Source organism: Bidens hawaiensis, unplaced genomic scaffold (genome assembly GCF_021521415.1).
Source record: "Bidens hawaiensis isolate Kalapana, Puna unplaced genomic scaffold, B.hawaiensis_p1.1 tig00027581_1, whole genome shotgun sequence".
NCBI classification, from domain to species: Eukaryota; Viridiplantae; Streptophyta; class Magnoliopsida; order Asterales; family Asteraceae; genus Bidens; species Bidens hawaiensis.
The window spans coordinates 193,611-221,404 of record NW_027494473.1 but is presented as its reverse complement, the minus strand read 5'-3'; the positions used below and the strand labels follow the sequence as shown (position 1 = coordinate 221,404).

At 34.5% G+C, this 27,794-nt stretch overlaps 1 protein-coding gene and 1 long non-coding RNA gene across 2 annotated transcripts; both read left to right on the top strand.

Annotated features, from left to right (window-relative positions):
* Nucleotides 1-6,858: 6,858 nt before the first annotated feature.
* On the top strand, nt 6,859-11,154 carry LOC143575689 (mediator of RNA polymerase II transcription subunit 17-like). Its single transcript, XM_077059986.1, has 7 exons — nt 6,859-6,991; nt 7,080-7,193; nt 8,066-8,151; nt 8,221-8,593; nt 9,036-9,416; nt 9,528-9,818; nt 10,831-11,154. The coding sequence occupies exons 1-7, from the start codon at nt 6,929-6,931 to the stop codon at nt 11,152-11,154; spliced, it is 1,632 nt and encodes a 543-aa protein (XP_076916101.1). The 5' UTR covers nt 6,859-6,928.
* A 4,339-nt stretch (nt 11,155-15,493) lies between these two features.
* On the top strand, nt 15,494-19,471 carry LOC143575688 (uncharacterized). Its single transcript, XR_013142816.1, has 3 exons — nt 15,494-15,568; nt 15,908-15,994; nt 19,185-19,471. It is a non-coding gene; the product is annotated as an uncharacterized LOC143575688 (long non-coding RNA).
* The last annotated feature ends 8,323 nt before the right edge of the window (nt 19,472-27,794 follow it).

Below are 27,794 nucleotides of genomic sequence, written 5' to 3'. Positions count from 1 at the left end.
ATTTAAGGACCGAAAAGGATTTTTTCAAGACCCAACAAGTGTAAAACAATATTGTAACATAAAATCCAACATTTTGAATATATTGAGGGTTTCGGTTTATAAAACGGGTCGGTTTACATAATAAACAAATACGAAACGAAAATAAGATTGACCCGAAATTGACGAATGTTACATGTAAATATATAAAAGTTAAAATTTTTATAATATATTAAAGTATTGCTAAAGAGCAACTATGGAAACATGCATGAGATCAGTACCGAACTGGTAACGGTACTGAAAATAATGAAACAAAAACTGACCGAATATACAAAGTTGCAAACCGAATACGACGATACAGTATTGGTTTGGGACTGATAATGGAAAGAATACCCAAAAATACCTTAATAGAATTTATACCATACTGAAATTGAAAACCATAAAATTGGATACCAGTAACAATGAAACTGAAATCAATGTAGGGTTGAGCTCAGCACTTGCCAAAACCTCAAAAATTCACCGAAAAGTGAATTTTTAGTGATTTTCGATATCGGTACCGGGCTCATCCCTAGACTCTTGTAATTCAACATCTACCATTGCAATGCGTGTGATTCTTATTAGTTTGTAGAATTAACGGGTGCTTGGATCTGTATTTAATAATCAAAACGGAATCTTCATTTAAAATGCCTATAGTTATTGATTTGCAGGTTCAAAGATTAGGCTAGAATGCAAGGACGGTGCACAAAAACATTATGTACATAGCTGGCATAACCACTTATGCAACTAGAACATACTACATCAAGGTGAACGAAGACCATTGCTTTAGGGAAAATGGTGGTCAACATGTAGAGGCTTGAACTGTGACAATTGAGGTATGCTCATGAATTAAAAACACATTGTCTTATGTTAATTATTTTGATTAATTATTGTTTTATTTTGTTGGTTGATTGCACTTATCTACTAGATTGCTACAATATATATTAAAGTTTATGTTGGGAGACGGTGTTTGTATCTATTGCATTTATATGGATCAGCCTTTTGGTATACATAGCCGGAAAATGCATTTGGTTGGTGTTTAGTTTTAATTTTTTTTGCAAAATGCATGAAAGCTTTATATAAATTGTCATTGTATTTAATAAAATTTATTTTTAAAAACTTGTTTTATTGTAATATACAACATGGAGAAATTGATGGTCAGTTGGTTCACGACATAGAATAGTTCAGAGGGGTAAACTAGTCATTTTATACAATCATTTAGAGGCCCAACCAAACATCGCTTGCTGATTTAACAATTACTAGCTTAGAGTCTCTTAATAATTCATACCTCTTACTAGTTCAACACTTAATGGCTCAACACTTGCCAAACATCTCCTAAGTGTGCACTCCACACCTAACTTATTTTGATTAATATTTCGATTAATTTGATCAACAAGTTATTAATCCCAGCTACACTAAAACAGCTAACATAGATCTCATCGTGTCGTCACCCCCACGCGTCTATCTACCTATGATTGATCACCTAGCCAATGTTAAAAGAAATGGTGAGTCAATGTTCAATTTTACAAAAAAAAAAGTGTGGTCAAGATGTTCATTTCTATGACTTAAATAGAGATTTATTTGTTCTGTTTTAAAAAAAAAATATACTTGTAGCATATTGTGAAGTTAGATCTTTTATAGGATGGATGATTATTATGATGTTTTGTGTGTATTTGAGTTCAGGGTTTATTGGTTTGTGTTTGTTAAGTTAAAATATCATTGTCTTCGATTGTTCAAGCAGGATTCAAATATAAAATGTTGAACAAAACTGTAGAGTGTACAAAGTTACAACATTAATGTCATATATTCATATTCATAAGTTATATTAATAGTATATTAATACGTGTTGCTGAATATGTGTTGCACGCCAGGTGTTCGACGAAATTACGACTTAAGTTCGGATAAGTTAAAGGTTGTTTACTTGCATTTGGGTGCTTAAGGGGGTATTTTGAGTTGGAGTTCTACCCAATTTGCTTTATTTTGGAGTTATACCTCCGTCCTCTTATGCCTTAGCAGTTGTTGTGGGGTGCTAGATGGGGGGTGAGCAACCCGTAGTTGCTCCCCTCCTTCGAGTGTGAGGGGTTTGGTCTTTGATTCTTGCTCTAACTCATCTCTAGTCGGGGTCTTTAGGGGTCCGGTGTCTTTTGTGATTTGTTTGTTTTCTGTTCTCGTGTGTATATGGCTACCATAAAAAGAATTCGAAACGTAAATACAGGAGGGCTTGGTCCTAACTCCACTTACGGTTTAAGGCCATGCCCCTTTAAGCATTTCCACGAGTGTAAGGATAGTAGACCTGGGTCCTCGGGGTTTTTCCGCCTACTTGAGCACATGCAAAGTACCCATTTCAAAATGGATACGCGGAAGAACCTTTTAAAAGATGCTATCTCCAAGGATTTGAACCTTTTTATAGATGTTGGGGAAGCCCTTTGAGCGGGGGATAAAAGGTTATGTGGGAGGTGCATGACGTTGCATGCCCTTAGCAGGGGGTGCAAGCATGCTGATGGTGTCTATTCTTTTTCTGTGGATTCTGGAGATGCTAGAGAATTCATCGTTGGGATCCAGAAACCTAATTGTGTGTCTGTGGATAAGGACCCAGGTCCATCTGTAGGAGTGGTTGGGGATGTATCCCTTTTAGAACGGGTTTTCTCCCTTCCCATTCAAACGGTTAAGAGCATCCCCCCAAGTTGTCGTTTGGCGTTTGCTCAGACTTTGGCATGCGCTTTACGCAAGGTAGTGGATTCACCAGGCTCGATTGAGAATTGGTTCAAATTACTATTGTTGCCGCGTTGTACTTTAAGGGTGGTGAAACCTTCCACTAGGCAGGAACGCAGGTCAGGGAATCGAAAGTCTTTGCAATTTAGTAGCATTCAGCAAGCACTTGCGGTGTGGAAAGATGGATCTGGTTTTGCTGACTTGGTTCTTTCTCTCTTTGGTAGCGTGGGGGGAAGCACTTTTTCTAAAAGAGAGGTGGGAGGGGAGGAGGGTTCTGAAAACAGCCTCAATATTAAACAATGTCTCAGGAAGTCAGGGATGGTCATTTCACAGCTGCAATCAAGGTATTATGCTCAAGTGGGGTTGCCCCTCTCGGAGATTCAACCATGAAAGCCCTCATTGATAAAACCCAGTGGTGCCGCCTCCGTCCTTGCCTTCTAGATCTGTCGCCCTGCCTACTCTCCCTGTGGATGGAGACTGTGTGCTTCGATGTATCCGATCATTTCCTAAAGGGACCTCATGCGGGAGAGACGAGATGCGGGCACCACACTTGTTGGACGCTCTTAGTGGTGAGGGATCAGTGACTTCCATGGGTCTGCTCTCAGCCATCACTGAAGTCGTCAACTTATGGCTAGGGGGTCTGTGCCCCAAGGTGCTCGCTGAGTTTATTGCTTCAGCCCCCCTTACCCCTTTATTAAAGCCGAATAATGGAATTCGGCCCATTGTTGTGGGGGCTATCTGGCGTAGGTTGGTTTCTAAAGTGGCTATGAAGATGGTTGGGAAGGAAATGACTCGGTATTTAGGGGACTTTCAGTTTGGGGTAGGGACCCCTAATGGGGCAGAGGCGGTGCTTCACAGCGCGAACCGGTTTCTTAACTCCTTTCACGCGGACGGTTCTTTAGCTATGCTTACCGTGGGCTTCTCCAACGCCTTCAATTTGGTCGACCGCACAGCCCTTCTCCGGGAGGTTCATCATTATTGCCCGTCTATCTATCTATGGGTGCAGTTCATTTATGCCCAGCCGGCTAGGTTGTACGTTGGTGATGACTATATAGGGGCTACTACTGGGGTTCAGTAGGGAGACCCCCTTGGGCCCCTCCTCTTTGCCTTAGCTTACACCCTCTTGTACTCCGGGTACGAAATGACTGTAACCTCCCATTCATGCTTGGTACTTGGATGATGGGACTATTATTGGTGGTGCCAACGAAGTCGCTAAAGCCCTAGACATTATCAGCTCGGAAGGGCCATCGTTGAGGCTGCAACTTAATATTAAGAAAACCGAGGTTTTTTGGCCATCGTGTAATGGGGTGAAAGTCAAAGACGGGCTTTTCCCTAGTGGGATTGGTAGACCAGAGAGAGGGGTAAAGCTGCTTGGAGGGGCTGTTAGTCGAGATCCCTACTTTATTAAGGAGTTGGCGAAGCGGAGAGCATCTCGTGCGGTTGATCTTATGAAACTCTTACCTTGCCTTAGGGATCCCCAGATCGAACTCCTCCTGCTTAGGTCTTGCATGGGGGTTGCTAAGTTGCTTTTGGGGTTACGAACATGCCACCCCCATATGATGGATGATGCGGTATCCTGTTTTGATAAGGGGCTTCGAGAAGCCATCGAAGACATAGTTGTATGTGGAGGCCTGTTCTTTGGTGATCTTCAGTGGCGACTTGCATCTTTACCGATGCTCTTGGGGGGTTTAGGCCTTCTTTCGGCTCATGATGTTGGGGTTTACGCTTTTGTAGTGTCGAGGGCTCAGTCTTGGAAGCTACAGAATCACATCTTAAGGAATAGCGGAGTTTTCGACCGGGACTCAGACTACGTGCAGGCCCTGGAACGCCTAAATGGCGCTCTCCCAGACTTTGACGTTGGCGGTTTCTCTAATAAGGACACCGCCCCACCAAAGCCTCAAAAAACTTTGGCGAATGCCCTTTTTGGCAAAATCACTCAGAGCCTGGGAGAAGTTTTTGGGCTGTCCCCCCGACAGAAGGCGGTTATTGAATGCTTACAAGGTCCTCATGCCCAAGATTTTCTGACCGTTATCCCGATTGATGGCTTGGGCCAAAGCATGTCTACGGTCGAGTATAGGGCCATTCTTAAGTACCGTTTGATGGTCCCAATGTACCCAGAAGACGAACATGTCCGATCTGTCGTAAGGCTTGCCTGGATAAATTCGGAGAGCATGCGGTACATTGCAAGGAGATGTATGGGTTCAAATACCGACATGATTGGGTGCGAGACGTTCTTTGGGACATCTTAAGGCGAGCTGGGATATCAGCTAAAAAGGAAGCCCCTGTTAACTTCCTTACAGACCCCACAGAAGGGAGATCCACTCTACGACCGGCAGATTTGCTCGTCTTTGGTTGGGCCGGGGGAAACACGCTTGTGTTGACCTCACAGGGGTATCTCCCTTAGCTGGTTTGAGGGATAATGGGTTTGTAGCTGGGCAAGCAATGAAAAGGGCTGAAACGAAGAAGGTGGAGAAACATGCTAAAGCCTGTGAAGAGAACCAACATGTTTTTGTCCCTCTGGCTTTTGATACCTTTGGCTCCTTGACACCGGAAGCTATTCGTTTCCTAACCAGGGTCCAACGGGTTGTGCATAGCAATGTGTCGACTCCAAAAGGGCAGGGGTATGTCTTTAGCAGGTTAGGGTTTGCAATTCAGAAAGGGGTGACGGCGCAACTTGTTGCCTGTCTACCTGCTATGTTGATGTAATATCTATGTTTATAAAGTTAAACAAAAGTTTAGATTAATAGTACAACACAAGTAATACTAATTCTATAAAGTGTAGAAGGGGGCGGGTTCGGGCACAACAGTTCTACGACAAATGCATTCTGGTCAAACATTCACCATATTCGGTCCATTTATGAAAGAATGTCTCCAAAATGACACATGTATTCATCTCATTTAAAATGATTAATGGGTTGGTGGATCAGATGATTTAGTCCATGGGTTGAAACAGGCCGGGTCGGGTTGGTTGGCCCGAAACAACTTTTTTGTGCATTTTTTATAAAGAATTAATATGCTAAAGAATATTGGTTTTAAATAATCAACTATGCCCTATTAGCAAATAACAGTTCCAATTTTACTCTTGCCTAGTGGCAGTCCCAACTAAAGATACATTGTTTATAACGGTTCGCGACTAACGGATGACTAACTCTGTTAGTTGCGGGTCGCCGGAAATTTTTTTTTGCTGGAACAATCACACTTTTTCCTCGGAAAACTCAACATTTTCGTCCCAAACATCTTTGTAACATTAAATCAGACATTTAGGAATCTTGTTTTAGTAAAAACCCCAGTTATCAAGGTCGCTGGAACCATATTACCACTTTAAAATCGGTTGATGGTGCTTAAGTGGTGGTGGTTAAGGTTGAGTTTTCTGGTAAAAAGTGTGAGTTGGGGTCTATATGTTTTAAGTTTCATATTGGGTCCAGTCCTGGGGGAACCGGGTTTTATCCCCCACGGAAGGCCGATATGAATCAGGCCCACATCCTGTTTATCCAAAAAGAGTAAAAGATCCGAGACACCACCATCCTCTTTCTTCCGATCGGCCGTTGTTGGACCTTATGAATTTAGAATCAATCTAAATAAATAAAACGAAATCAGGTAAATGGCTTCTTCTATCTATTATATTATGAATCAGTTTGCATGTATGAAGTTGTTCTAATTACTTTACTTAGAGGGAATGGACGCTGTTGAATATTAGGGTTTATGAGTAGGTGCTTGTTTAATTAAGAAATAGCCCATTTTGAAGTGATAATTAGTAGGAGAAAAGTTAAGCCTTAATTAGCAGATCCTTCTTCATTCATTTAGGTGTCGCTGTTTTACAATTCAAGTTTGCACTGAATTCAGAAGACAAAAAACTCTGTGAGAAGAAATGGACGATGATTTGAGTATCTCTCTCGACAAACTCCCTGTCAAACGTTTAGAACTAATCGAAGATAACGGAGCCGAAAGATTCCCCCCGTATTAACATCATCACATCCAATTTAACGTAACAGCTTTCCACTCAATCTTTCTTTATATAATATATTTATTTTATTGCAGGGATTTAAGTTATGATGATAATCGAGAAAATTTAATCCGCCGAGTAGACTTTGCGTGGGCCGTACAGAGACAAGATACAAACAAAAAGCAGAAAAAAGGTGAAACAACCGCTTCTTCAAAGGATGCATCATCATCATCATCATGACAACCATGGCCGTGGCAGAACATGATTGAGAATTTACAGTTGGCTCATCAGGAGCTTTCTGTTATTATTGATCTTATTAACACCGTAAGTCAAATTGTTATTGTTAATTTTGACTTATGATATGTGTAGAAACAATGTGTTATCATGTTACATTTATAAGTTTTGTTTGTAGGTTGAAGCTAATGATGCTGTCACGGTGGCTGGCATGACCAGACCAAAACAGTTGCCTAATGAACTCTTGTCTGACCTTGCAGTATCTACCGCTACAAAACTACAATGCTTCCAGGTATAAAGACCAAAACACCCTTATGCATTTTTATTAAGGGTGTAGAGCCTAGCTGAGCTACACTAGGCTCGAGCTCGGCTTATGTATTATTATTTTTTTATACTTTGTAATTATTTTTATATGTATTTTGTTTACAATTTTTCTATATAGCATAATATATGTTTTTTATTATAATTTTAAGTACTAATAATTATATTTTTTTCTTAAAAAGTTACGTACAGCTCAAGCTTAGTAAGTGAAGCTCGGGCTCAGGCTCGTTTGTTAATTATAATTTTAATAAACACACTTATTTTTGGGCTCAAGCTCGACTTGTTTAACATTTTAGAGCTCGAGCTTGGGTCGATTTTATTTATCAGTTTATATAATAATTACTATAAAAATTTATATCTAACATATTAAATATAATTTCTGTAAATAGCATATGTTAGTTTAGGCTCCTAAGCCGATATATGAAGCTAGGGCTTAAGCTTGGCTCGTTAATTGTTCATTATTTAGTCTATTTACATTTATATTTATTAAAATAAATATATATTGTAAGTTAGTTTTCTTCATAATTTTATAAAAAATATTAATTAATATAAATATATATTTGATACATTAAAAGTTATTATATAAATGATAGGCTTGTGAGCCGGCTAGAGCTCGATAGATGAAACTCAAGTCCAGGCTTGTTTACTAGTCAAGCTTGTTTTTAGGCTTGACCTCAATTAAGCTCTGCTTGATTCGAGCTTTTAGCGAGCCAATCTCCAGTGGCTCATGAGTGGCTTGGCTCTTTTACACCCCTAATTATGATTATGCGAATCAAATACCCTCATTTACAAAGCTCATAATAACATGATATATTTGAAAATTTGTCTATTTCTGTATTGCAGCACCTTGGTAAGTATTTTAATCAATCTGCCAAATCATTAGAGAAGCAAGTTGCCAGGGAGGCTCGATTCTATGGAGCTTTAATTAGGTCAGTTATAATTTAACAGTTATTATTATTATTATTCTATTTTTTTTAATATCCTAATTAGTTTAACAGACTGCAACAGAACTGGAAAATTAAAAGGCACCGAATGGCTGCAACTGCTGCTGGGAACGAAGGGTTTTACATTGATTTATTTGATTATACATTATATGATCCAAAATCTGTGTTTCGGCCAACTTCACTATCAACGGTTCGTGTTGAACATGATAATGCTGGAATGCTTGTGTTGAACTTATCTTCAAAACCATGTCACACTCTTCGATTTGGGTTCGTTAATGCAAATTCCAGTAATATTATACAAAGATCAAATACAAGAGTTTCAGAATATACAGAAGATTCTGATAAAGAAGATGAAAGTGACGATGGCAGTGTAAAACAAAGGCATTCTGACCTTCGTGAAGTTCATCGAGCCGTTTTTGATGAGCAGGTAATTAATAATTATATTAAAGTTAAAGTTAGTTATAAAGATGGTCCCTTTGGTATGTCCATATTGCTAGTATGGTCTTTAACTTTGATAAATTACATCTATGGTCCTGAATTGATAGTATGACACAGATGGCCCTTGAAATGGACGGGCTTTAGTTTTTCCAGTTTTAGTTTTTTTTTTTGTTTAATTTCTGTTTTTGAGTAGTAAGGGTATTTTACTATTTTAGTCATTTCACATGCTTATTTGGAGAAACTAACGCCCATCCTTGTTACATTTTAAAATATTTGGGACTGTAGATGTAATTTCTCAAAGTTAATGACCATGCTTGCAATATGGATATACTACAGGGACCATCCGTGTAGTTAACTCTTAAAGTTAATATTAAAGCAGCGAAGATGGATAAAATTTTATACCTTAATTTTTATATGTGGGTTATTTGCAGGTTTTTAATTTGATAAATCAAGAGGCATTTGTCCCATCATTAGGTATGAATGTGACGGGTATTCGAGAAAACCATTTGCAGGTGAACATAGATCAAGAAGCATCTGTTTTTGTTATACTTGTGACATCATCATCTAATGAAGATGATGTCATGCCGATGATTGAAGGTGAAGAAAAGCAGAAACAGTTATATCTTCCTAACAGAATTAGTTCGGAAATTCTTCTGAAACAGCTATTTCATGAACACGTGTTTGTTCGAGCTAAGAACCGAAGTTTGTTTGGTCAACCGCCAAAAGATGGGCCAAACCTTCTCGGCTATTTTTGCATGTCGTTGGCTCACAGAATATTTTCATTCAAAGTTCTAACAAAACTAGAAGATCTGGTAATAGCCTTAATTTATTATTATTATTATTATTATTATTATTATTATTATTATTATTATTATTATTATTATTATTATTTGTTGGATTATATTATTATATGATACATGTAGGCAAGGAGTGTATCATATGTTGGTTTGATGTCTCATCCTACATGGCATTCTCGTACGTCTACGTGGACACTGGTGGTTGATGTTCCTCAGTCGATCTTGCATACCTCATCTTACGTGGCATCCTCGTCACAATTTTTAACCAAAGTTGTGGTAAATGATGATTGCATAACCATAGAAGGGGAAGGTGCTCCAAATGTGGTTGGTCTTTTTAAAGGGAAATCTGAAAACAGTTATTCGATTAACCGATTTGAATGCAATCTAGCTGATCTTCATGTCATACTTCTCCAGCAGGTATGGTTTGTAATGCACACACACAAAAAAAAACATGTTAATTTGAAAAAGTTGGAAACAATCTGTGCCTTTAATCCATGATAAAATTAGTTTAATGTTTAAGATTAGTTTGGTGGCAGTTCTGTAATTATTTGGAAGTTAGTAAAGGCTGGAAGGGTAAAAGAGAAAAGTGGTCACTTGAGCTGACTTTTTGCATGAAATACTAGTTCCTAGGCCTGTAAACCAACCGGACATTCATGTTTGTCTATGTAATACTAATAGCAAATTTCAAGTATGTATATGTATTAATACTTTTATATATTTGTTGTATTTTTTTAAATTTTAGTTTATAACTTTAAATTACAAGCCTATATGTTCGTTTGTCTTTGTTAACATCTGTTCATTTACGTTTGTGAACTGTTTGTTTAGATATTTAGTGAACGAACGTGAACGAACATGAACCTGTTCAATTTCTTTTTCTTAACGAATGAACGGGGACATGTTCTTTAATGAACGAACGTGAACGAACACGAACGCCTGTACACAGTGCGTAGAAGATATTTAGATGTGGGAGGGAAACATGTGTGGTTGCATAACTGTCTTGTGCGGTTCTTGCTGTTTTTAACATATTATCCGTTCTATAACGAATCAATCAATCAATCAATCATGCCCAGTAAAATCCCACCGACAGCAAAGCTATAAGTAGGGTCTGGAGAGGGTGGGATGTAGGCACACCGTACCTCTATCCAAAGGAATAAAGAGGTGGCTTCCAGAGAGACCCTCGGCCCTAAGTACATGTGTATGAAGCACCGTTCTATAACAAATGTTCTCTCTATATGCGTGTATCTAGGAGTGTTAGCTTTAGAACAAATCATATTTAAATGCATTTATACCTATTGTTGATATGAAAGACGGCTATGTAACTGTTATTATTAGTTATGAAACGAACGTGTCCATGTATGTGTCAAGGAAAACAAGATTACTACTTTTGTTCAGAAATAAAATTATGCTCAATTTGTGATTTTGAAAACAGGTTGCGAGTCAAATAATCCGTTGGTTGCATGAAGAAGCTTTGATCGTGGGAATGAAAGCGAGCCGGGATTTTTTAAGTTTATCTTTTGAGTTGGATCAAGGTGAAGTGGTAGGTCTGGTGGCACAGGTGGATCCGGAAGACACTGAAGGCGGCATATCGTGGTGGTTGGTGGCGGAGAACGAGGCGGGAGAAGAATACAAGCTTCATAAAGAGAATTTGGATGGTGAAACAAAGAGATATCTAGGTCATTTGTCTTTAGATGTGTTGTATGCAACATTGTTGGACCTTGTGACTATGTGCAACAACAATGGTGGGAACCTTTGAGAGGTTTTTAATGCTTTATTTTAGAAGTAATTTGAACGTTAGAATATATTATATTATCTTATCTTTTATAATTATTTGGGTGGTGGTTTTGGACGGTGAAATTGAGATAAGAGTGTGGCGCAAGCATGTTATTTGATTGCTTTTTTATCCATTAGCGGTTAAAAAATAGGTGTTCTTGAGTTTTTTTTAGAATGGAAAGGAATGGAGTATGAGGAGTTAGGATGGATCAAATTAATGTATTTTTCCCAATAAGTTATCCTCCCAATAATGAGATGATTACTAAAGATAACTATTTTTTAACGTAGTTATCTTTTCATTTCCTTTAATTTCTTTCCAATTCAAGAATACACCTAATTAAAAAAAAATTCTTCCCTTCCCTTTCTTATCATTCCCTCTCCTTTCTTTTTCTTTTCTTGATTAAAAATCTCAAGAACAAAACGTTAAAGTAGTCTGTTTTTTTTTTTTTTTCAATTGCTTGTCTTCCAAACATTCGGATTTCATTGTTTTGACTTTTGTATTTTTTTTAAATAGGGAAACAATAATTGTTTGAAACTTTAGGCAAATTGACGTTACGGTCTAATGAATTGGGGTAACGGTTAAGGCTTAGGATCTCATGTTAGAAATCTAACTTAGGTTTGGGATAATTGACATCTCATGTTTGAAATCTATTTCAAGGGGTTTTCATAATAATGGTGGGTTTCCTCGATGGTGTTCTTTAATGTGCTAGACCTGGAGCTTTAAAGTCAATATAAACGGTTAACATTTTTATTTAGGAAAAGTCACTTAGGTATTAAAGGTAGTTTAAAACGCTCATTGAATAAAGAAAAACATGTTTTAGATTTGATTTATGAACCAACATGTGTCGTGTGCTCTTGCTATTAAACAGGTCATAAGTCCTTATTTCACACTTCGTGTGCATCGATATCTAACAAACAAAATATCCTCCTTGTAACATGGAAATTTAATTAAAAAGAGTTAAAAAGAATTATAAAGGTATAAATCACAATATGATATTACTTTAAATTTATATTTTGAACTTCTATGTTGATGTATTCTATATGCAACGTGGAATGCTAAATTAAAAGTGTAAATTAGTGGAAGCAAAGAGTCCAAACTTAGTTATTTTCAAACTCCATGTTAAAACTCCGAGTTTAGACCGGGTGTAGTGGTCACGTTGTTGGCCAACGTTATGTTGAAAACGCGGGGTACACCCCCCCCCCCCCCCCCCCCCCCCCGCGTTATGTTGAAATTCTTTTTTTGTGCGTTTTAGATACAACGCGAGAATGGCACGCAGATCTAAAAAAAATACCGTTGGTCTTGGAGCCGTTGGGGTTTTTAAAAAAAAATAATTAATTATATTTATACTATATAAACAAACCAAACTCATATTTTTTAACACATTCCTTCCAATCTACCAATTTACACAAATATTTATATCTTTTACACTAATATTTCTACCATCATGTTTCCAAACAACAACCAAAATATTCTCGGTTTCGGTCAATATGCCCGTCAAGCCAACCAAAATCCACAACCGAACCAATCTACCGCCCCTACGCCAACCGTACCCGTCCCGCAAATGTATGACTCGCAAATGGCCGCGTACTTTGCACTTCTACAAAACTCTATGCCAAATGCGGTGCCCGGTTTCCAAAACCCAATGACAAACATTTTTGCGGGTTCGGGTTCCCAACCCGCCCCGGAGACCCAACCCGAGGTCGAGTTCGTGCCGGAGACACAACCCGAAGGCGGTTCGAGCCAACGCGGACGTTCGAAAAAACACGCAAAGAAGCCCGCCGGTGAACCTCGGGTTAAAAAGACGGTGATAGCGTGGAGTATCGACGAGTGCGTACTATGTGCTCGTGCTTGATGCCAAATATCGGAAGATGCCAAATGCGGTAGGTTTTTAAAATGCATATATATTTTAAAATGCCAAATATTGGTGTTGGATGCCGAAGCCGAAGCCGAAGGTGGTCCGCGTAAAAAAAAGTCTAAAACATCTTCTTCGGTTGATCCAGACACGCCCCGTTCCGACGCTCGAAACTTAACTTAAGCGATAATGACCCTGTGAATACTACCGACATGCCTCGGCCGGGGGGTAGAAGAACCAAAGACAAAGGAAAGGGGAAAGGGGCCGGTTTGTCGTCGGCAACGGGTTCGAATCCCGAATTGGAAAGCCAATTCCAATTAATGAACTCTCGACTCCAAGATTTACACCAACTTGGAACCCAACGACTTCAAGTAAATTTGGACGCCGTCGACCTACTTCGAAGGAATGAGATGGACAAAGATATCGAGATTTTATCAAATGAGCTATCCGAAGACAACCCGATAGTCCAATCTCTAAAAGCCACTCGACGAGCGAAAATTTTAGAAAAATATAAATGAGTTTTAGTTTTATTAGTATTATTTATGTTTTTTTATTTTTAATTTGATGTATTTTTTTTAATTTAGTTTAATGTATTTTTTATTTGGAAGTTTAATGTAATTTTTAATTTTATGTTAATTTATTTAAATGATTTAGTATTTAAAAAAACAAATAAAATTAATAATGACAGAGCGTCACGTGGCGCATAACCCCTGGTAGTGGAGAGTTATGACTACAGCCTGTTTTTGTACAAAATCATAACTCTGACTGGGCGCCAACGTGACGCATAACCCCTGATGGTGGAGCTTTATGACTACACATGGTCTTAGTTCCCAAGTAACTTTACTAGCTTGAGTTTCAACAAGACTCAGACTAGGTTTTTATTTATTTATTTTTTACCTTTTTTTATCAGTATACCTTTTCTAAATACGTGTGGTTACTTTTATTTATATTCGAATATACATATTCTAATAAAGTAAAATGATGACGGACACATGTTGCTTTATGGTTAATTTCTCATAATTATTTTCTCCCCAAAACTAATATATGTTATAGATAAATAATTATTCATTTTTCTTTTACACTATATTTATATTATATTTATAACATGATTAAATTATTCTTTTTTCCTTTAAGCTCTATTTATATTATATCTATACACTTTTATAAAAATAAATATTTACATATTATACTACTATATATACGTTGTTAGAATATATATATTTCACAGCAAACTTGGTGAAATTCAAAAATCAACGACAAACCATGTTTGTTAAAGATTGAAAATAATATAATTTTCAATTTTATAATTATCATATTATACTATGTATATTGTTAAAGACTATAACTAAAAAAAACTCTAATATGTTTCATTTTACGAAGAAATTTTTTAAATTATTAAATTATAAATATATGCTTAAAGGTTGACCCCATTTTTTAAAAAATCAATCCATTTGTCTATAGACTTATTTTTTTTACATTGTCATATAAATTTATAAATTATAAATTATAAATATATGATTTAAATCTGTCCATTTATTTGTTCGGTTAATTCAGTAAGCTCTATATATTAATCGTCGCCGTGTTCAGTGCGGTTATTTTTTGGAGTGATTTTAGGGATGTTTAGGGAGATTATTTGACGATGTTACCCTTTTAGAAGAATTCAGGCGCGTGTTTTGAAATTTTGATCGGACGCTTGAAGTTCTCGCATGCCTATCGTACGATAATACATTATCGTACAGTAACCGCGATATATATATATATATATATTAAATTGCAACATCCCAAGTTTCATAAGTATTTAAATGATTTGAGTTTAATTGAATTATAGAAGATAAATGTAATTATCTAAAGTATGAGGGGAATAAGTGTCATTAGATGAAAAGTTAAACATGAAACCCCACCATCTAATCTAACTATCTATATAATTGTCTACCATAAAATCCTACGTGTCGCTCTCATGTTGTTCCCCACCTCTCTAAAATCACCAGATTTTTCTTTGATTTAACCAAAATTCGCGGGTCACGGGTCTATTGATTGGGGTTTGGATCGGGTCAAACAAAAGGGATTTTGTTTTCTCTCCTTCACGTTCTCCATCACTCTAAAACCCTAAATCACCATAATTTCTGCCGATACCTCTCCTTCGCTCTTCCTTAATCCTCAATCGACGACCTCCTTCGCACATCTGCACCTTCCACAGATCCTTGGTAAATGTTTGAACCCCTCGAAACCCTAACGACGGCTGAAACACATTCAGGCGTCACTAATTTCGCACCTATCAACGCAACAGAGGTAAAAATTCTTAATTGTTTGTTTGAGTGTTAATGCTATGTTTAAGTGTTAGGATTATAGTGGGTTTACTAATTCAAAATCTATAATTTTTTTTATGACGATTGAATGATGAAATCTTCACAAATCAAGACTTTGTTAATTCACTAATGTTTATTTGCATGTTGCTTTTAGGTATGAAAAACTAGAGTTGATTTTATCAGTTTTAAATTGTCATATATGCAATTTCTTTGTTGACTTTTGACTAAACATAATCTGGTGAGATATTTGCTAGACTCGAAAGATGTCATTACCTCATTACAGGACTTTTGTTGTTGTTGTTGGTAACACCCAACATTATGGGTTTTAAAGGTTCTCAAAAGTCAACCAACAAATATTTGTTGTTTTCTTTCATAAATTTATGATATTTTTGTGAAAAACGTTAATGTTTGCTATGTTTTCGCGGGGTCGGTGGTCTAAGCTAACTGCAATTATGAAACTTCAACAGTTTCAACACTTTTAACTGTTTCAGACTTTCAAAACAAAGGTTTGATAAGTGGAATTTGATAGTAGTTTATTTAATTCTTATTTTTGTTTATATATTTATTATTATTTCAGCTTCTATCCATGGATTTTCCATTGGTTCTTTTGTTGACTTAAGTGGGCCTGCTAATGAGCACCATGAACCAGCGCTTATTACCCCAGGTATATCCTAAAACATTTAAATATACTATAATGATCCATCATATAACAAAGAAAAATTGGTTTTAATTGGTTCCAACTATCGTCTTTTGGTCACTACCGGTCCCAACTAACGAATTGGTCACTGACAGTCTCAACTTTTCCCGGCCAAAAACGTTTTCCCGGCGACTTGAAATACCTACAATTTTTGCGTAAGGTAATTCAGATTTAATAATGAGTTTGCTATAGGCCATTTACACTTTTAACATGTGTCATTGTGTCTACCAAGAATTCAGTTTAGATTCCCTGAACAAACATAAATGATAAGCAAAAAACCGGTTTAATTTGTAATAACCAGTGTTAATTTCAAACCCAATATGGTGTTTTTAGGATTATAAGACCTTTTAAAATTAAAAGGTGTAGATGTCTTCACGTAAGGTAATCCCCTCTCTATCATATAGGGTTTCATAATCTCGTCATATATGATATATGTATTTTGGTTTTTAAATTAGGCCTACGAATCTGTCAATTGTTTGAAAAACATCGTTGATTATGCTCAAAGTGATTATTAAGTTGATGTTAATCTGGATAGTTATACTCTAGAAATGACGTACGCCTGAACTGATAGTGAGCAGACCAGTTAATTAATCTACAACTTTGAGAGAGTGGTTACATACCGCACAAAAAGACATACATGTAGCTTCTGAGGTTTGTTTATTGGGCTTTGACTTTCGATTTAGGTATTGGTTTCTTGGTCTATCTAATTTCGTATTTTTTTATGCTTGAAATTGTGCCTCGATTGCTTGCATTGTCTTTAGTTTCTTGATTTTTCAGTTTGTTAATAGTGATTTGTTGCATATATATACCTTACTCAAATTGCAGGTAATAGTCATTTACAAAGTAGTTTTTTCGCTGTTACCAGTATTTTTTTTATTTGCGGGTCAATTTTGTATACACCATATTTATTTTAGGAAGTAATAACTTATTTTGAATATATGTACAGTTGAGATGGATAGGGGAGCCGGACATATTCATATGAATGGAACTGAGTATCAGCTTAATCAAGCACTAGCACATACCTACTGAACACACCATCAATGGTAGAATGTATCAAAATATATATCTTTTAGAACGAACTTAGAATTCATCTCTAAAATTCATTATAATCAGCAAGAAGCTAACTTTTCATCCAACTACAATATTTTTTGAATGCATAGATTTAATCTCGAGCTACACTTAGTTCATCAAAGTATAGACGGAAAGGTTGCTGTTGATGGAATCTTATACAAAATTAGTCGTGCAGATTCATTTCTAACAACAGTATGTTAGTAAGCATTTTCTTTCACCAATACTACAATTACCGTATAATATACCTCTAAGTCATAAAAGTTGATTAGCTAAGTTATATGTATTTTATTATAGAGATATTTGGATGGGTGGGTTGATACAAAAAGGTTCGTGCGTAATATATTCCACGCATGTGAATAGAGAAGGGAACTCAGGAATCAATGAAGAAAGCCTTGGTAACTTGGCGAATGAAGAAGTGCAGACAATGAGTTAAAGGTTCATACTTTATTATTATTATTATTATTATTATTATTATTATTATTATTATTATTATTATATATGTACATGTTTGTGTAATTTGAGGTGCTAAAAGATTTCTTTAAAATACTTATGTATTTTCAGATATATTTCCACCCTTTGTAGTGAATTAAAGGACCTTGCTATCATATAAATTAATTAATTTATTTTTATTGACAGTTTGTAGTAGAATCCACCTTTGTGATCATTGTTGTGAGTTGTGACTACATTTTCACCTTCTGGCAATCTGGTTTCGCTCTAAACATATGTTTAGACAATCTCAAGGTTTGATTTTTAACTTATTAATTGCATTGTTGTTAGTGATTGTTGTAGATTTTGTTCTTATGTACATTAAGATTATACATGTCATGTCTACGCATTAGTGTAGCAAGGTGTACTACTTTAATTTTTGGCTTACTGGTTTACTCTATAGTATATTTATAATGTCTTTATAAGATTTTATTGTGACACTTTTGACACTCAACTGGTCAAACGAGTAAAATTTTTTAAGGAAGTAAAAATTGAAGCTTTGTCCATTGATGGGAAATGTTGTAATATTAAATAGTTTTTTGAATTTTTTTTAAGTCCCTATAGGGTATGAAGGGAAATTTGTTAATAGATTTGACTGGTCAAAGCCATTGGCAAGAAAACAGTTTAATTTAACACTTATAAATGTTGCCAATTTAGAAATTGCGTAAATATTTTTTAGTTCTTTTTCAGTATTGATGAATGAATTAATGTTTGATGTGTGATGTATCTAGCCAAGCGGCATGGTGCTAACACCAAGAAGCCTTAGAAGTTACCACCTAAATAGTATAAGAGGTAATTAAAACCTTTATTCTAAATGTTGCAATATTGTTGAGTCCGCTAACGGGTCAAAACTGGTTGGGTTCGCTACCTGGAAAAAATTGGGTGGGTCGGCTAACGTACAAAACTGGTTGGCTCTATTAACGGGTCAAAAGTGGCTGGGTTGGATAACAGGTGGGTTGTCTAACTGGTTGGAGATGTTGGATTTGACTAACGGATCTAACCAGTTGGCAATTGGCATGATTGGCTAATGATTAGTAATGAATTTATATTCAAACATCATGATTAACTGTTTAATTAATTCAATCTTTTTTATCACAATAGTGAAAATATAAACAAAGAATAGAAGTAAGTTTAGAGCCTTTATGCCAGTCTATTACTAAAATAGTGCACTTGAGTCTTTGTTTTCTAATCATGTTACAAGGGGTAGCTTTAATGTCAGATGATTCTTACATATGTTTCATTCTAAAACAAGATGATCAAACCCAAAATTGTTACTGTTAAATTTTACTGGGTCCCTTTATATAATTGAGTACTTTTGTTTCAATATTGGAAATATGATTTGGTGTTTTAAATGGAAAATGAATTCAAACCTTAATGTCGCAGGTCATCAAAACAAATGAAACAAGGCCAAAGACATAAATACATATAACAAAAAATGTCTACCCGTAGACACATTTATTGTGTTATGCTTAATTGATGTTACATTTTTTTTATTCCACTTTATTTTAAGCTGACGAGAACAAGTTCAAAAAGGGATCAGTAGTTGAGATATACGAATTAAGTTGAAAATTTGAAAGAGAAATATGTCACATTGTCGTAGCTGAAGAAGAAAAAAATGGAACGACTGGGAAGTTGATAGAAGAGAAAGTTAGATGGTCAATGAAGTTCTTAGGCGAAGTACCAAAGTGATTAATTTTTCAGTTAGGGTAGGATTGCTTAGTGTAAAACGTGAGTCTATTAACAATATATGATAATTTTATAATGTATTGTATTTCGTTTAATTAATATTAACAACATATGATGATTTTACATCATTATTTTACATTTTTTAAATGTCGATTTTTGGCAGAGTGTTTGTGAAGCAATTGTGTATTTGTGGATGCTAGTGATATGGACCATATCTCCCTTGAGGATGATCAACTTATGGTCCAAATGTCAGAATGATTACATACTTACAATTATTGTGTAAACATTGATTAATTTTTTTAATTTTGTTAAAGCCCATATCAGAAAAAGCTTATCCACTCAACAACTTGCAGAGCTGGAAAGAAAACATGTTAGTACGTGAACATGTTCATGTTTGTTTAAAACATAACGTACTTCATATACTCATATAATCTTTGATTACAAGAAAATTATATACTCACAATTATAAAAAAAAAAAAAAGAAAAAAAATCTAAAGTAACCCGCGTGACACGCGGGCTAAAAACTAGTCTTCCTATAAATGTAGCCACAATCTCATTCATAACCATCCTAGCCTCCTAACTCCTTTACCAAATTCCTGTTTTTAAGAAAACAACCCACAAAGACACGAGGATTCCCAGAGATCTAACCATCGGATCGGTCTCAAATTTTTACAGAGTATTCATGACATGTAAAAGAAGATTCCCACCAATCAGATCCTTGATTAGATATTGTGAAGTCCAATTTTAATCAAGCAAACCGTAACATTGGAAAATGGAATTTTCGGGCAATTGTTCAGCTTCTCGACGACTGTAGCGGCGTTTTCCGGCGACGAAGAGCTGATGGGTTTGTAGATCGGGGGCGAGACGGTTCCGTAGCCACTTGGATCACTCAGTTCCGAGTTCTTTTGATATGGTTTTGGTCTATTCGAGTGATTTCGAGCATAAACATCAAATGCACGTTTTTGTTAAAAAGGTTTACTTTTCGTGTACGGATTTGCATGAAAATTGGTAGGATGATAGAACGGGCCAAAATTATTGATAAAGTAATGAACTTGCTAGTAAACGGGTTAGTTGGTTCATTTAGGGTAAAACGAGTAGCGTTCAGTTCGTGAAAAGGACGGGTACACGAAGTCGTTTTTGCATTAAACTTGGTAGGATAGTAAATTGGACCTTATTATGTGAGAAAATGTAAAATTGAACACAAACAAGTTATTTGGAATGAAACGGGTAATACGGGTGACGTTTGGACCAAGTTAAAATATGAAAACGAACTTGTTATGGCTCATAACTCGTTTTATCATTTAAATGGGCATAATAGGATGTAAAGATGTGATTAGGAAGAAAAGATACAAAAAAAATGTTTGAATCGGGTTCTGGAGAAACGAATCGAATCGAATGGAAACCATTCGAATCGTATCAAATAGAAACCAATCGAATCGAATTGAGACTCGATTCGATTAGAATTTCAGACTCGATTTGATTAGATTCAGTGATTCGATTAGAATCAGTGATTTGATTAGAATCAATGATTCTATTAGAATGGTCATTCGATTAGAACCGTCATTCGATTAGAACTATTATTCGATTAGAAGTGTCATTTAATTAGAACTGTCATTCGATTAAAATTTCAGACTCAATTCGATTAGAATCAGTCATTCGATTAGAACTGTCATTCGATTAGAACTATCATTCGATTAGAATTGTGATTCGATTAGAATGGTGATTTGATTTGAATTGTGATTCGATTAAAATGATGATTCGATTAGATGATATAGTTAGAGGTAGTTAATTGATACTTATAATTATTACACAGTTAGCCGTGCACAGCTAAGGAATGGTATTACTGTTAACTCGGAGAAGAACATGACTCAGGTGAGGTACTAGCCCCATTTCCTTGTTATGTTTTCGGGGCTGTGTGCATACTCGATGTGATTGTTTTATGAATTATGTATGAATGATATATGAATGCTATAGAAAATATTAAGAGTATGCATGAAAGTTAATAAAATAATATAAGAAATGTATGTATGGTTGTATGGTAAGAGGGTGGCAGACCCTAATAATATTTTTGAAAGAAGGGTGGCATACCCTAATAATATATGTGAAAGAAGGGTGATATACCCCAATAATATATGTGAAAGGAGGATGGAAGACCCTAATAATATATGTGAAAGGAAGGTGACAGACCCTAATAATATCTGTGAGGTTATAGGGCGAAATGCTCTTTAAGGGTGGCAAACCCTAATAATATCTGTGAGGTTATAAGACGAAAGACTCTTTAAGGTTGGCAGACCCTAATAATATATGTGAGGTAATACGTATACGTATGCATGTAAAGTAAGATAAAATATGAAAGTATGAAAGTATGAAAGAATGCAAGTATAAAAGTATGAAAAAATGCAAGTATGAAAATATAGAAGTATGAATGTATGCATGTGTGTATGTATGAATGAAGAAGCAGGTTAAGTATGTAATATGTATTTACGGATACATATAAATATATATGAATCTAATGTATGTTTCCTGATTAACTAGAACTTACTCATCGTAGCTGACTTTTAGTATGTAAGCAGGCAAATAGGATGAAGGAGCTGGCTTAAGGGGACACATGGCATGGGCTAAGCTGACTGACATATAATGAACAAAAGTTATGACGATTTATGTTAAGATAATTTGAAAGATTAAAGACAAGATTTTAATATTTTGTAATGAATGTTTGATGTTTTATATTTTGCGAAAAGTTTTAATTAACTATGATATTTAGAACTATGTTTATGAGTAAATCCAACGTTAATGTAGGGCACCGGGGACTGGGCCTTACATAAATTGTAAGGATATTATATACTAAGCACTTTCAAATATAATAAAGTGTACCATATTTAGATTTTGGTTTTTTTTTATCAAATATTGTTTCGGGTTTTTTGTGGAATTTAAATTTAACTATTACGGGCCAAAAGTTGGTAATTAGATTGTTTTGTACAAATTAACTACATTTGGCTCAAAATTTGTTACGGGTAAAAAAAGGGTAATCTAAATATTTTAAAAAGTTTGAGAATGCAAATAGATTTATCGTCAAACTTTTTACGAGTTCAAAGTTTTTGACTTGAACATGTAAATCAAATGAAAGTTAGAATTTTAAATGTGATTGACTTTCGAATTTATTTTCAAGGACATTTTTGGAAATATTCATTTCAGGATTTGGCAAATTGAATATTTTTCCCACCACTATTAAAATTTAATAAAAAATGACAAACACTTCCGATATGCCACCTCCAAGCCTTTCAATACTTCTAACTTTTATCAAATTTAAAACAATTGTGTCAACATTGACTTTTTATTGAATAGTGATCAGAATATTGTATATGAAACATGTCATACAAAATTATGCTCAAGTGAAGCAAAACATTCACAAAATTGAACGGGTTAACACATTATTTTTTATGTTTGCATTATGGCAAAGCCGAGAAGCCCCTCAAACTTATCAAAATATTTTTTATGGTGTAGCTCAAAACTATTATTGTATGAAAAGTATTATTCGAAATTGGTTCATAACCAAAATTCTTTCATTTATACCTATATGACACTGAGAATTAAATTTCCAATAGATGGAGTATTTTCGGGTATGTTTTTGCACGTGCATTATTATTTTTTTATTAAGTTCATTTTTTTTTGAAAAAAGTCATTTTGTGATTTAAATAAAATTAATTTATATACATATAGTATTGATACAAGCATATATGAAATACATTTTTTCATATACATTATGTATTGCTTTATTTGTAACTTTATTATTAGATCATCACGTGTGTTACACGAGCTCGAAAACTAGTTAGATATATAACAATATATTTTGTAAGTTATATGATATTATATAAGTATTATTTTTACAAGCTTATATATATTTGCGAGTCTAATCAAGCTCAATGCATAAAGCTTGAACTTTTGTGAAATCCCACTAGTTTTCTATTGAGGTTGCTAATAAATATGGTGTTATCGTTAAGCTTGACGCGATTAATTTTTAGCGAGTTGATCTCTATAACATATAACTGATTTGATTCATTTACACTCATAAAAATCACTAATAGTAATTGGGGTTGTACATAATGAAAATACATTATTTGTATTGCTTGCATACAACTCTCCATTACAAACTATGGGATATCATTATGTGGAATGAACACATTCATCACCATGACCACTGGTGATCTGGGATGAAAGCAATGGTGGTCCCTCATTACCTATTAAGTATGTATTAAACTTAAAAAAACAGATGATGATGCCCTCATCTTAAATATAGTGTGATCATTAATCATCATTCTTGTTATTTTGTTTTAAAGTCTAAAATTATTTAAGTTGTTTTTAATGTATTTGATGAAAGTCACGTAAACAAACAAACATATTCAGTAAAATCTCACCTATTATGTTACTGTTAGGGTCCAAGAAATGTAGGACAAGGACACACGCTAGCTATATCCCATGGGTAAAGAGGTTACAATATAGCAAATCATGTGACATAAAATATGGCTACTAGCCTCAAAACAAAAACCAAAAACCAAACAATAGTATCAAAATGACTATAGTAATATATTCATAGGGGATAAAGTTGATAAAAATAAAATATCAACAAATAAAATAAAGAAGCAAAGGGACAATAAACAAAGCACCAACCTCTGAATTACGGACTCCATAAGACATGCTAACTAAGCCTATAACAAGTTCTATATGCTCTCTTAGACACCTATAACCTTAGTCCAATGCCTCAGGTATGATTTCGTCATTCAAAATCATTTAGGGACCAAACACGGTATTTTTCCATCTTCAAATCTGAGATAATATATTTCCGAATATAAGATGACTGTTGGTGTTTTAACAATGCTTATAGATTTTTACAAAGTTTAGTTCATAACTTTAAGTTTAAACCATTTAAAAAATAGTTTATAATTAATTAATTTACCTAAACAACTTTCATAAAAATTTAGGTATGTTTTAAAAGTACTTTTAACTCCCAATACTTCTTTTACATATATGCATTGTAACGTACCTCTAATAGACGTACTTAATGAAAATATTCATACACCATAAAAAATAACTATAACCAACCATATAATATCTTATCTTAAATATATATAAACTAGTTTTTATCCCCCGTATTACGAGGGTTGTTTTATATTGTTTGTCCTAATATTTATTTAATTTTTAAATTTATATTTTTTTATTGTATGAAAGTTAATAATATACTTATGGTTTGATGATAAATTATTTCACAAATAAATGAGATGTTATAACCCGGTTTAAAAGCTATATAGTTTTGATGAGAACCAAGACCTGTTTATTTTTTTTACTATGAAATTGGTTTTTTAATTATAAATAATATTTATGAAAATTAATAATATACTTATGGTTTGATAAGACCCAAGACCCGTTTATTTTTTACTATCAAATTGGTTTTTTAATTTAAATAATATATATATATATATTTTAAAATAAATAAGATATTATTTTTTAGGGTAAAGTTAAAATACAAAGGACAACAAAAATAAAAAGGATAAGAAGGAATCCAGTCCGTTGATCTTAGATTTGAATGGCTGAGATTAATTTAATAAATAAAAATTGAAGAAAAGGGCATTAAGATAATAACCCACATTTGTTGACTTTCTCTCTCCACATGCAAGGCACATGTCAATTCCCCCATCATTTTAAAATGTTCATAACTTTTTCATACGACATTATTTTTTTTTTTAAAAAAATTCACCATAATAATAAGCGTTTTTTTATCTTTAATATGAGTATCATATTGTTATATAAAAATAAAAAAAAATTAATGGGTTTTTTTAATTGTGTTTTTTTTGTTGTTCATTGTGTCATTGTGTAATATGTTGTTTCCATTGTGTTTACGTTTCAAGTCATTGTGTTATACGTATTCACCATTGTGTCTTACGTTTTAGGTCATTGTGTTATACGTATTCACCATTGTGTCTTACGTTGTAGGTCATTGTGTTATACGTATTCACCATTGTGTTTTACGTTTCAAGTTATTGTGTAACATGTATTAAACATTGTGTTTTATGTATTAGATAAAAAGACACATGGTGTGCGAAAAGACACAATGACGAAAAAAGACACAATGGTGTGCGAAAAGACACATTGACGAAAAAAGACACAATGATAAGCGAAAAGACACAATGGTGTGCGAAAAGACACAATGACGAAAAAAGACACAATGATGTGCGAAAAGACACAATGGTGTGCGAAAAAAAACACAATGACGAAAAAAATACACAATGGTGTGCGAAAAGACACAATGGCGAAAAAAGACACAATGATAAGCGAAAAGACACAATGGTGTGCGAAAAGACACAATGACGAAAAAAGATACAATGATAAGCGAAAAGACACAATGATAAGCGAAAATACACAATGGTGTGCGAAAGACACAATGACGAATAAAGACACAATGGTGTGCGAAAAAATACACAATGATAAGCGAAAAGACACAATGGTGTGCGAAAAGACACAATAATAAGCGAAACGACACAATAACGAAAAAAGACACAATAGTGTGTGAAAAGACACAATGATAAGCGAAAAGACACAATGGTGTGTGAAAAGACACAATGGCGTGATTTTTGTTGTAAATTTTATATAACAAAAATCATACTCATATTAAAGATAAAAAAACGCTTGTTATTATGATGATATTTTTTTTTAAAAAAAATATCATACGAAAAAGTTATAAACGTTCTAAAATGTTGGTAGTATTAACATGTGCTTTGCATGTGGAGAGAGAAAATGTGTACAATTGTAACGATTCCGGCAAATTCAGGTATACCCTAGCCGGTATATACTATTTATATGTTATTTATTAACGAATATATGAATTATAATGTGTTTATACGAGTATGTATGATTCACATTACGGATTATACTCGATTATACAGTTAATCGTATTGGAAATACGATTAACCAAATAACGGTCATTGAAGCCCGAACGAGTCGATGATACATTATAGACGAGATATATGATACTTAGTGATGTTTACGAAGTATTAAAGCTTCGGGATAAGTGAATTAAAGCACAGAAAAAGAATTTTCGATTTAATGATACGTCGGTACGTTAAACGAAACCTTTAATACCAAACCGAGCAAGAGACGATCGATCAAGCCGAAAAAGATGCGCAATTATTAATAATATGATGTTTTAAGTTAATGAAAGTCATGGTTTAAGTTTTTTAAGTTTTTAAATTGGTTTTAAATAAATTTCATTTTTTAAGCCGAAAACGACCGTTTTAACCTTGTTTTAAGCCGAATTAAACGTTTAACCGAAAAACGAACTGAACCAAATTATCCAAAACATTATCCAGATTACAGAAATCAAAACATGTGGCTAAGAATGGAGAAGTGGGTCCCACCCCACTCCCCCCTTTACACCGATCGGACCCAAGGGTCCAACCCCATTCTCTCATTTCTTTTTATTTTGCACAAACACATCAAGATCCTCATCTCCTCTCCACTTTAAGATCCCAAAATCCGGAATTCTAGCAAGAAAACCGAGGTAAAAATCGTGTTATTCACGTGTTCATCTTCGTTTCTTGAGTTTGTTTGCAAGAAAATGAGGTTTCAAAGACGAAAACCGATTCTTGCATGATCAAGTGATGTATACGGGTTATACAAGGGATCTTGGTCCAAGAAAGGAGTTAAACGAACCAAAAACGAATTTTTACGGTTAAATCTTTGTTTTTAAAGCATAACCGAAACCATGAAAGAAATGGCTTGATTGTGGGTGTAACTTGATTGGTGTGGTGTTATTGTGCTTGTAGGTGCTGTATCTAGTTGTTAGCAAAGACTAGAAAGCGAGATCCTTACGATTTGAAGCTAGAAACACAAGGTAGTTCGGTTTTTGTACGATGTTTGAGTTTTGGACAGATTGTGATGTATTAGAGTTAGGTCACGAAATTTCACAGAGATGATCTACACATGAAAATAGGAGATCTGTGAAGTTTTGGTAATTTTTGGACAAAGGATGAATATTTGGTGAATTTAATGCTCGGTTTTGGCTAAAAATGGTGAAAAATAGTTAAATATCATGAAAAATTCTGGAAAATTTCAGATAAGCTTTTTATAACATGTATAAGTCACACACAAAATTTTAGGTCAGTTGGAGAAGTCTAAGTAGGCTTATCGGTTAAACGAATTCTAGGGTTTTCTAGCTCGGTTTTAGTGAAAATGGCATGTAAAAAGGGATTTTGGTTCTGGAAAAATTATAGGGGACTATGGGGATGGCAGGGGTCATCCAGGAAATATTTGGGATTTTTCTAAGGTCGTTTGGTATTTACGACATATTTAGTGTTTAAATGGTGTTTAAAAATAGATAAATAAAATTTAAATATAAAAATTAATTCTGGAAACATTTTATAAAATTTCCCACTGTCAAAAAGTGGTTTGTGCAAAATTTCAAGATCCGAGATTAAACGGATAATTATTTGTGCAAAAACAAACTTTTAAAGCTTAAAACGCGTAAACCGGT

Bases quoted from the DNA above. Each gene is read 5' to 3' on its own strand.
- LOC143575689 (XM_077059986.1), top strand. From the start codon at position 6,929: ATGATTGAGAATTTACAGTTGGCTCATCAGGAGCTTTCTGTTATTATT. The intron at 8,152-8,220 runs GTCAGTTATAAT...TTAGTTTAACAG, and splicing joins TTCTATGGAGCTTTAATTAG to ACTGCAACAGAACTGGAAAA. The intron at 9,819-10,830 runs GTATGGTTTGTA...TTTTGAAAACAG, and splicing joins ATGTCATACTTCTCCAGCAG to GTTGCGAGTCAAATAATCCG.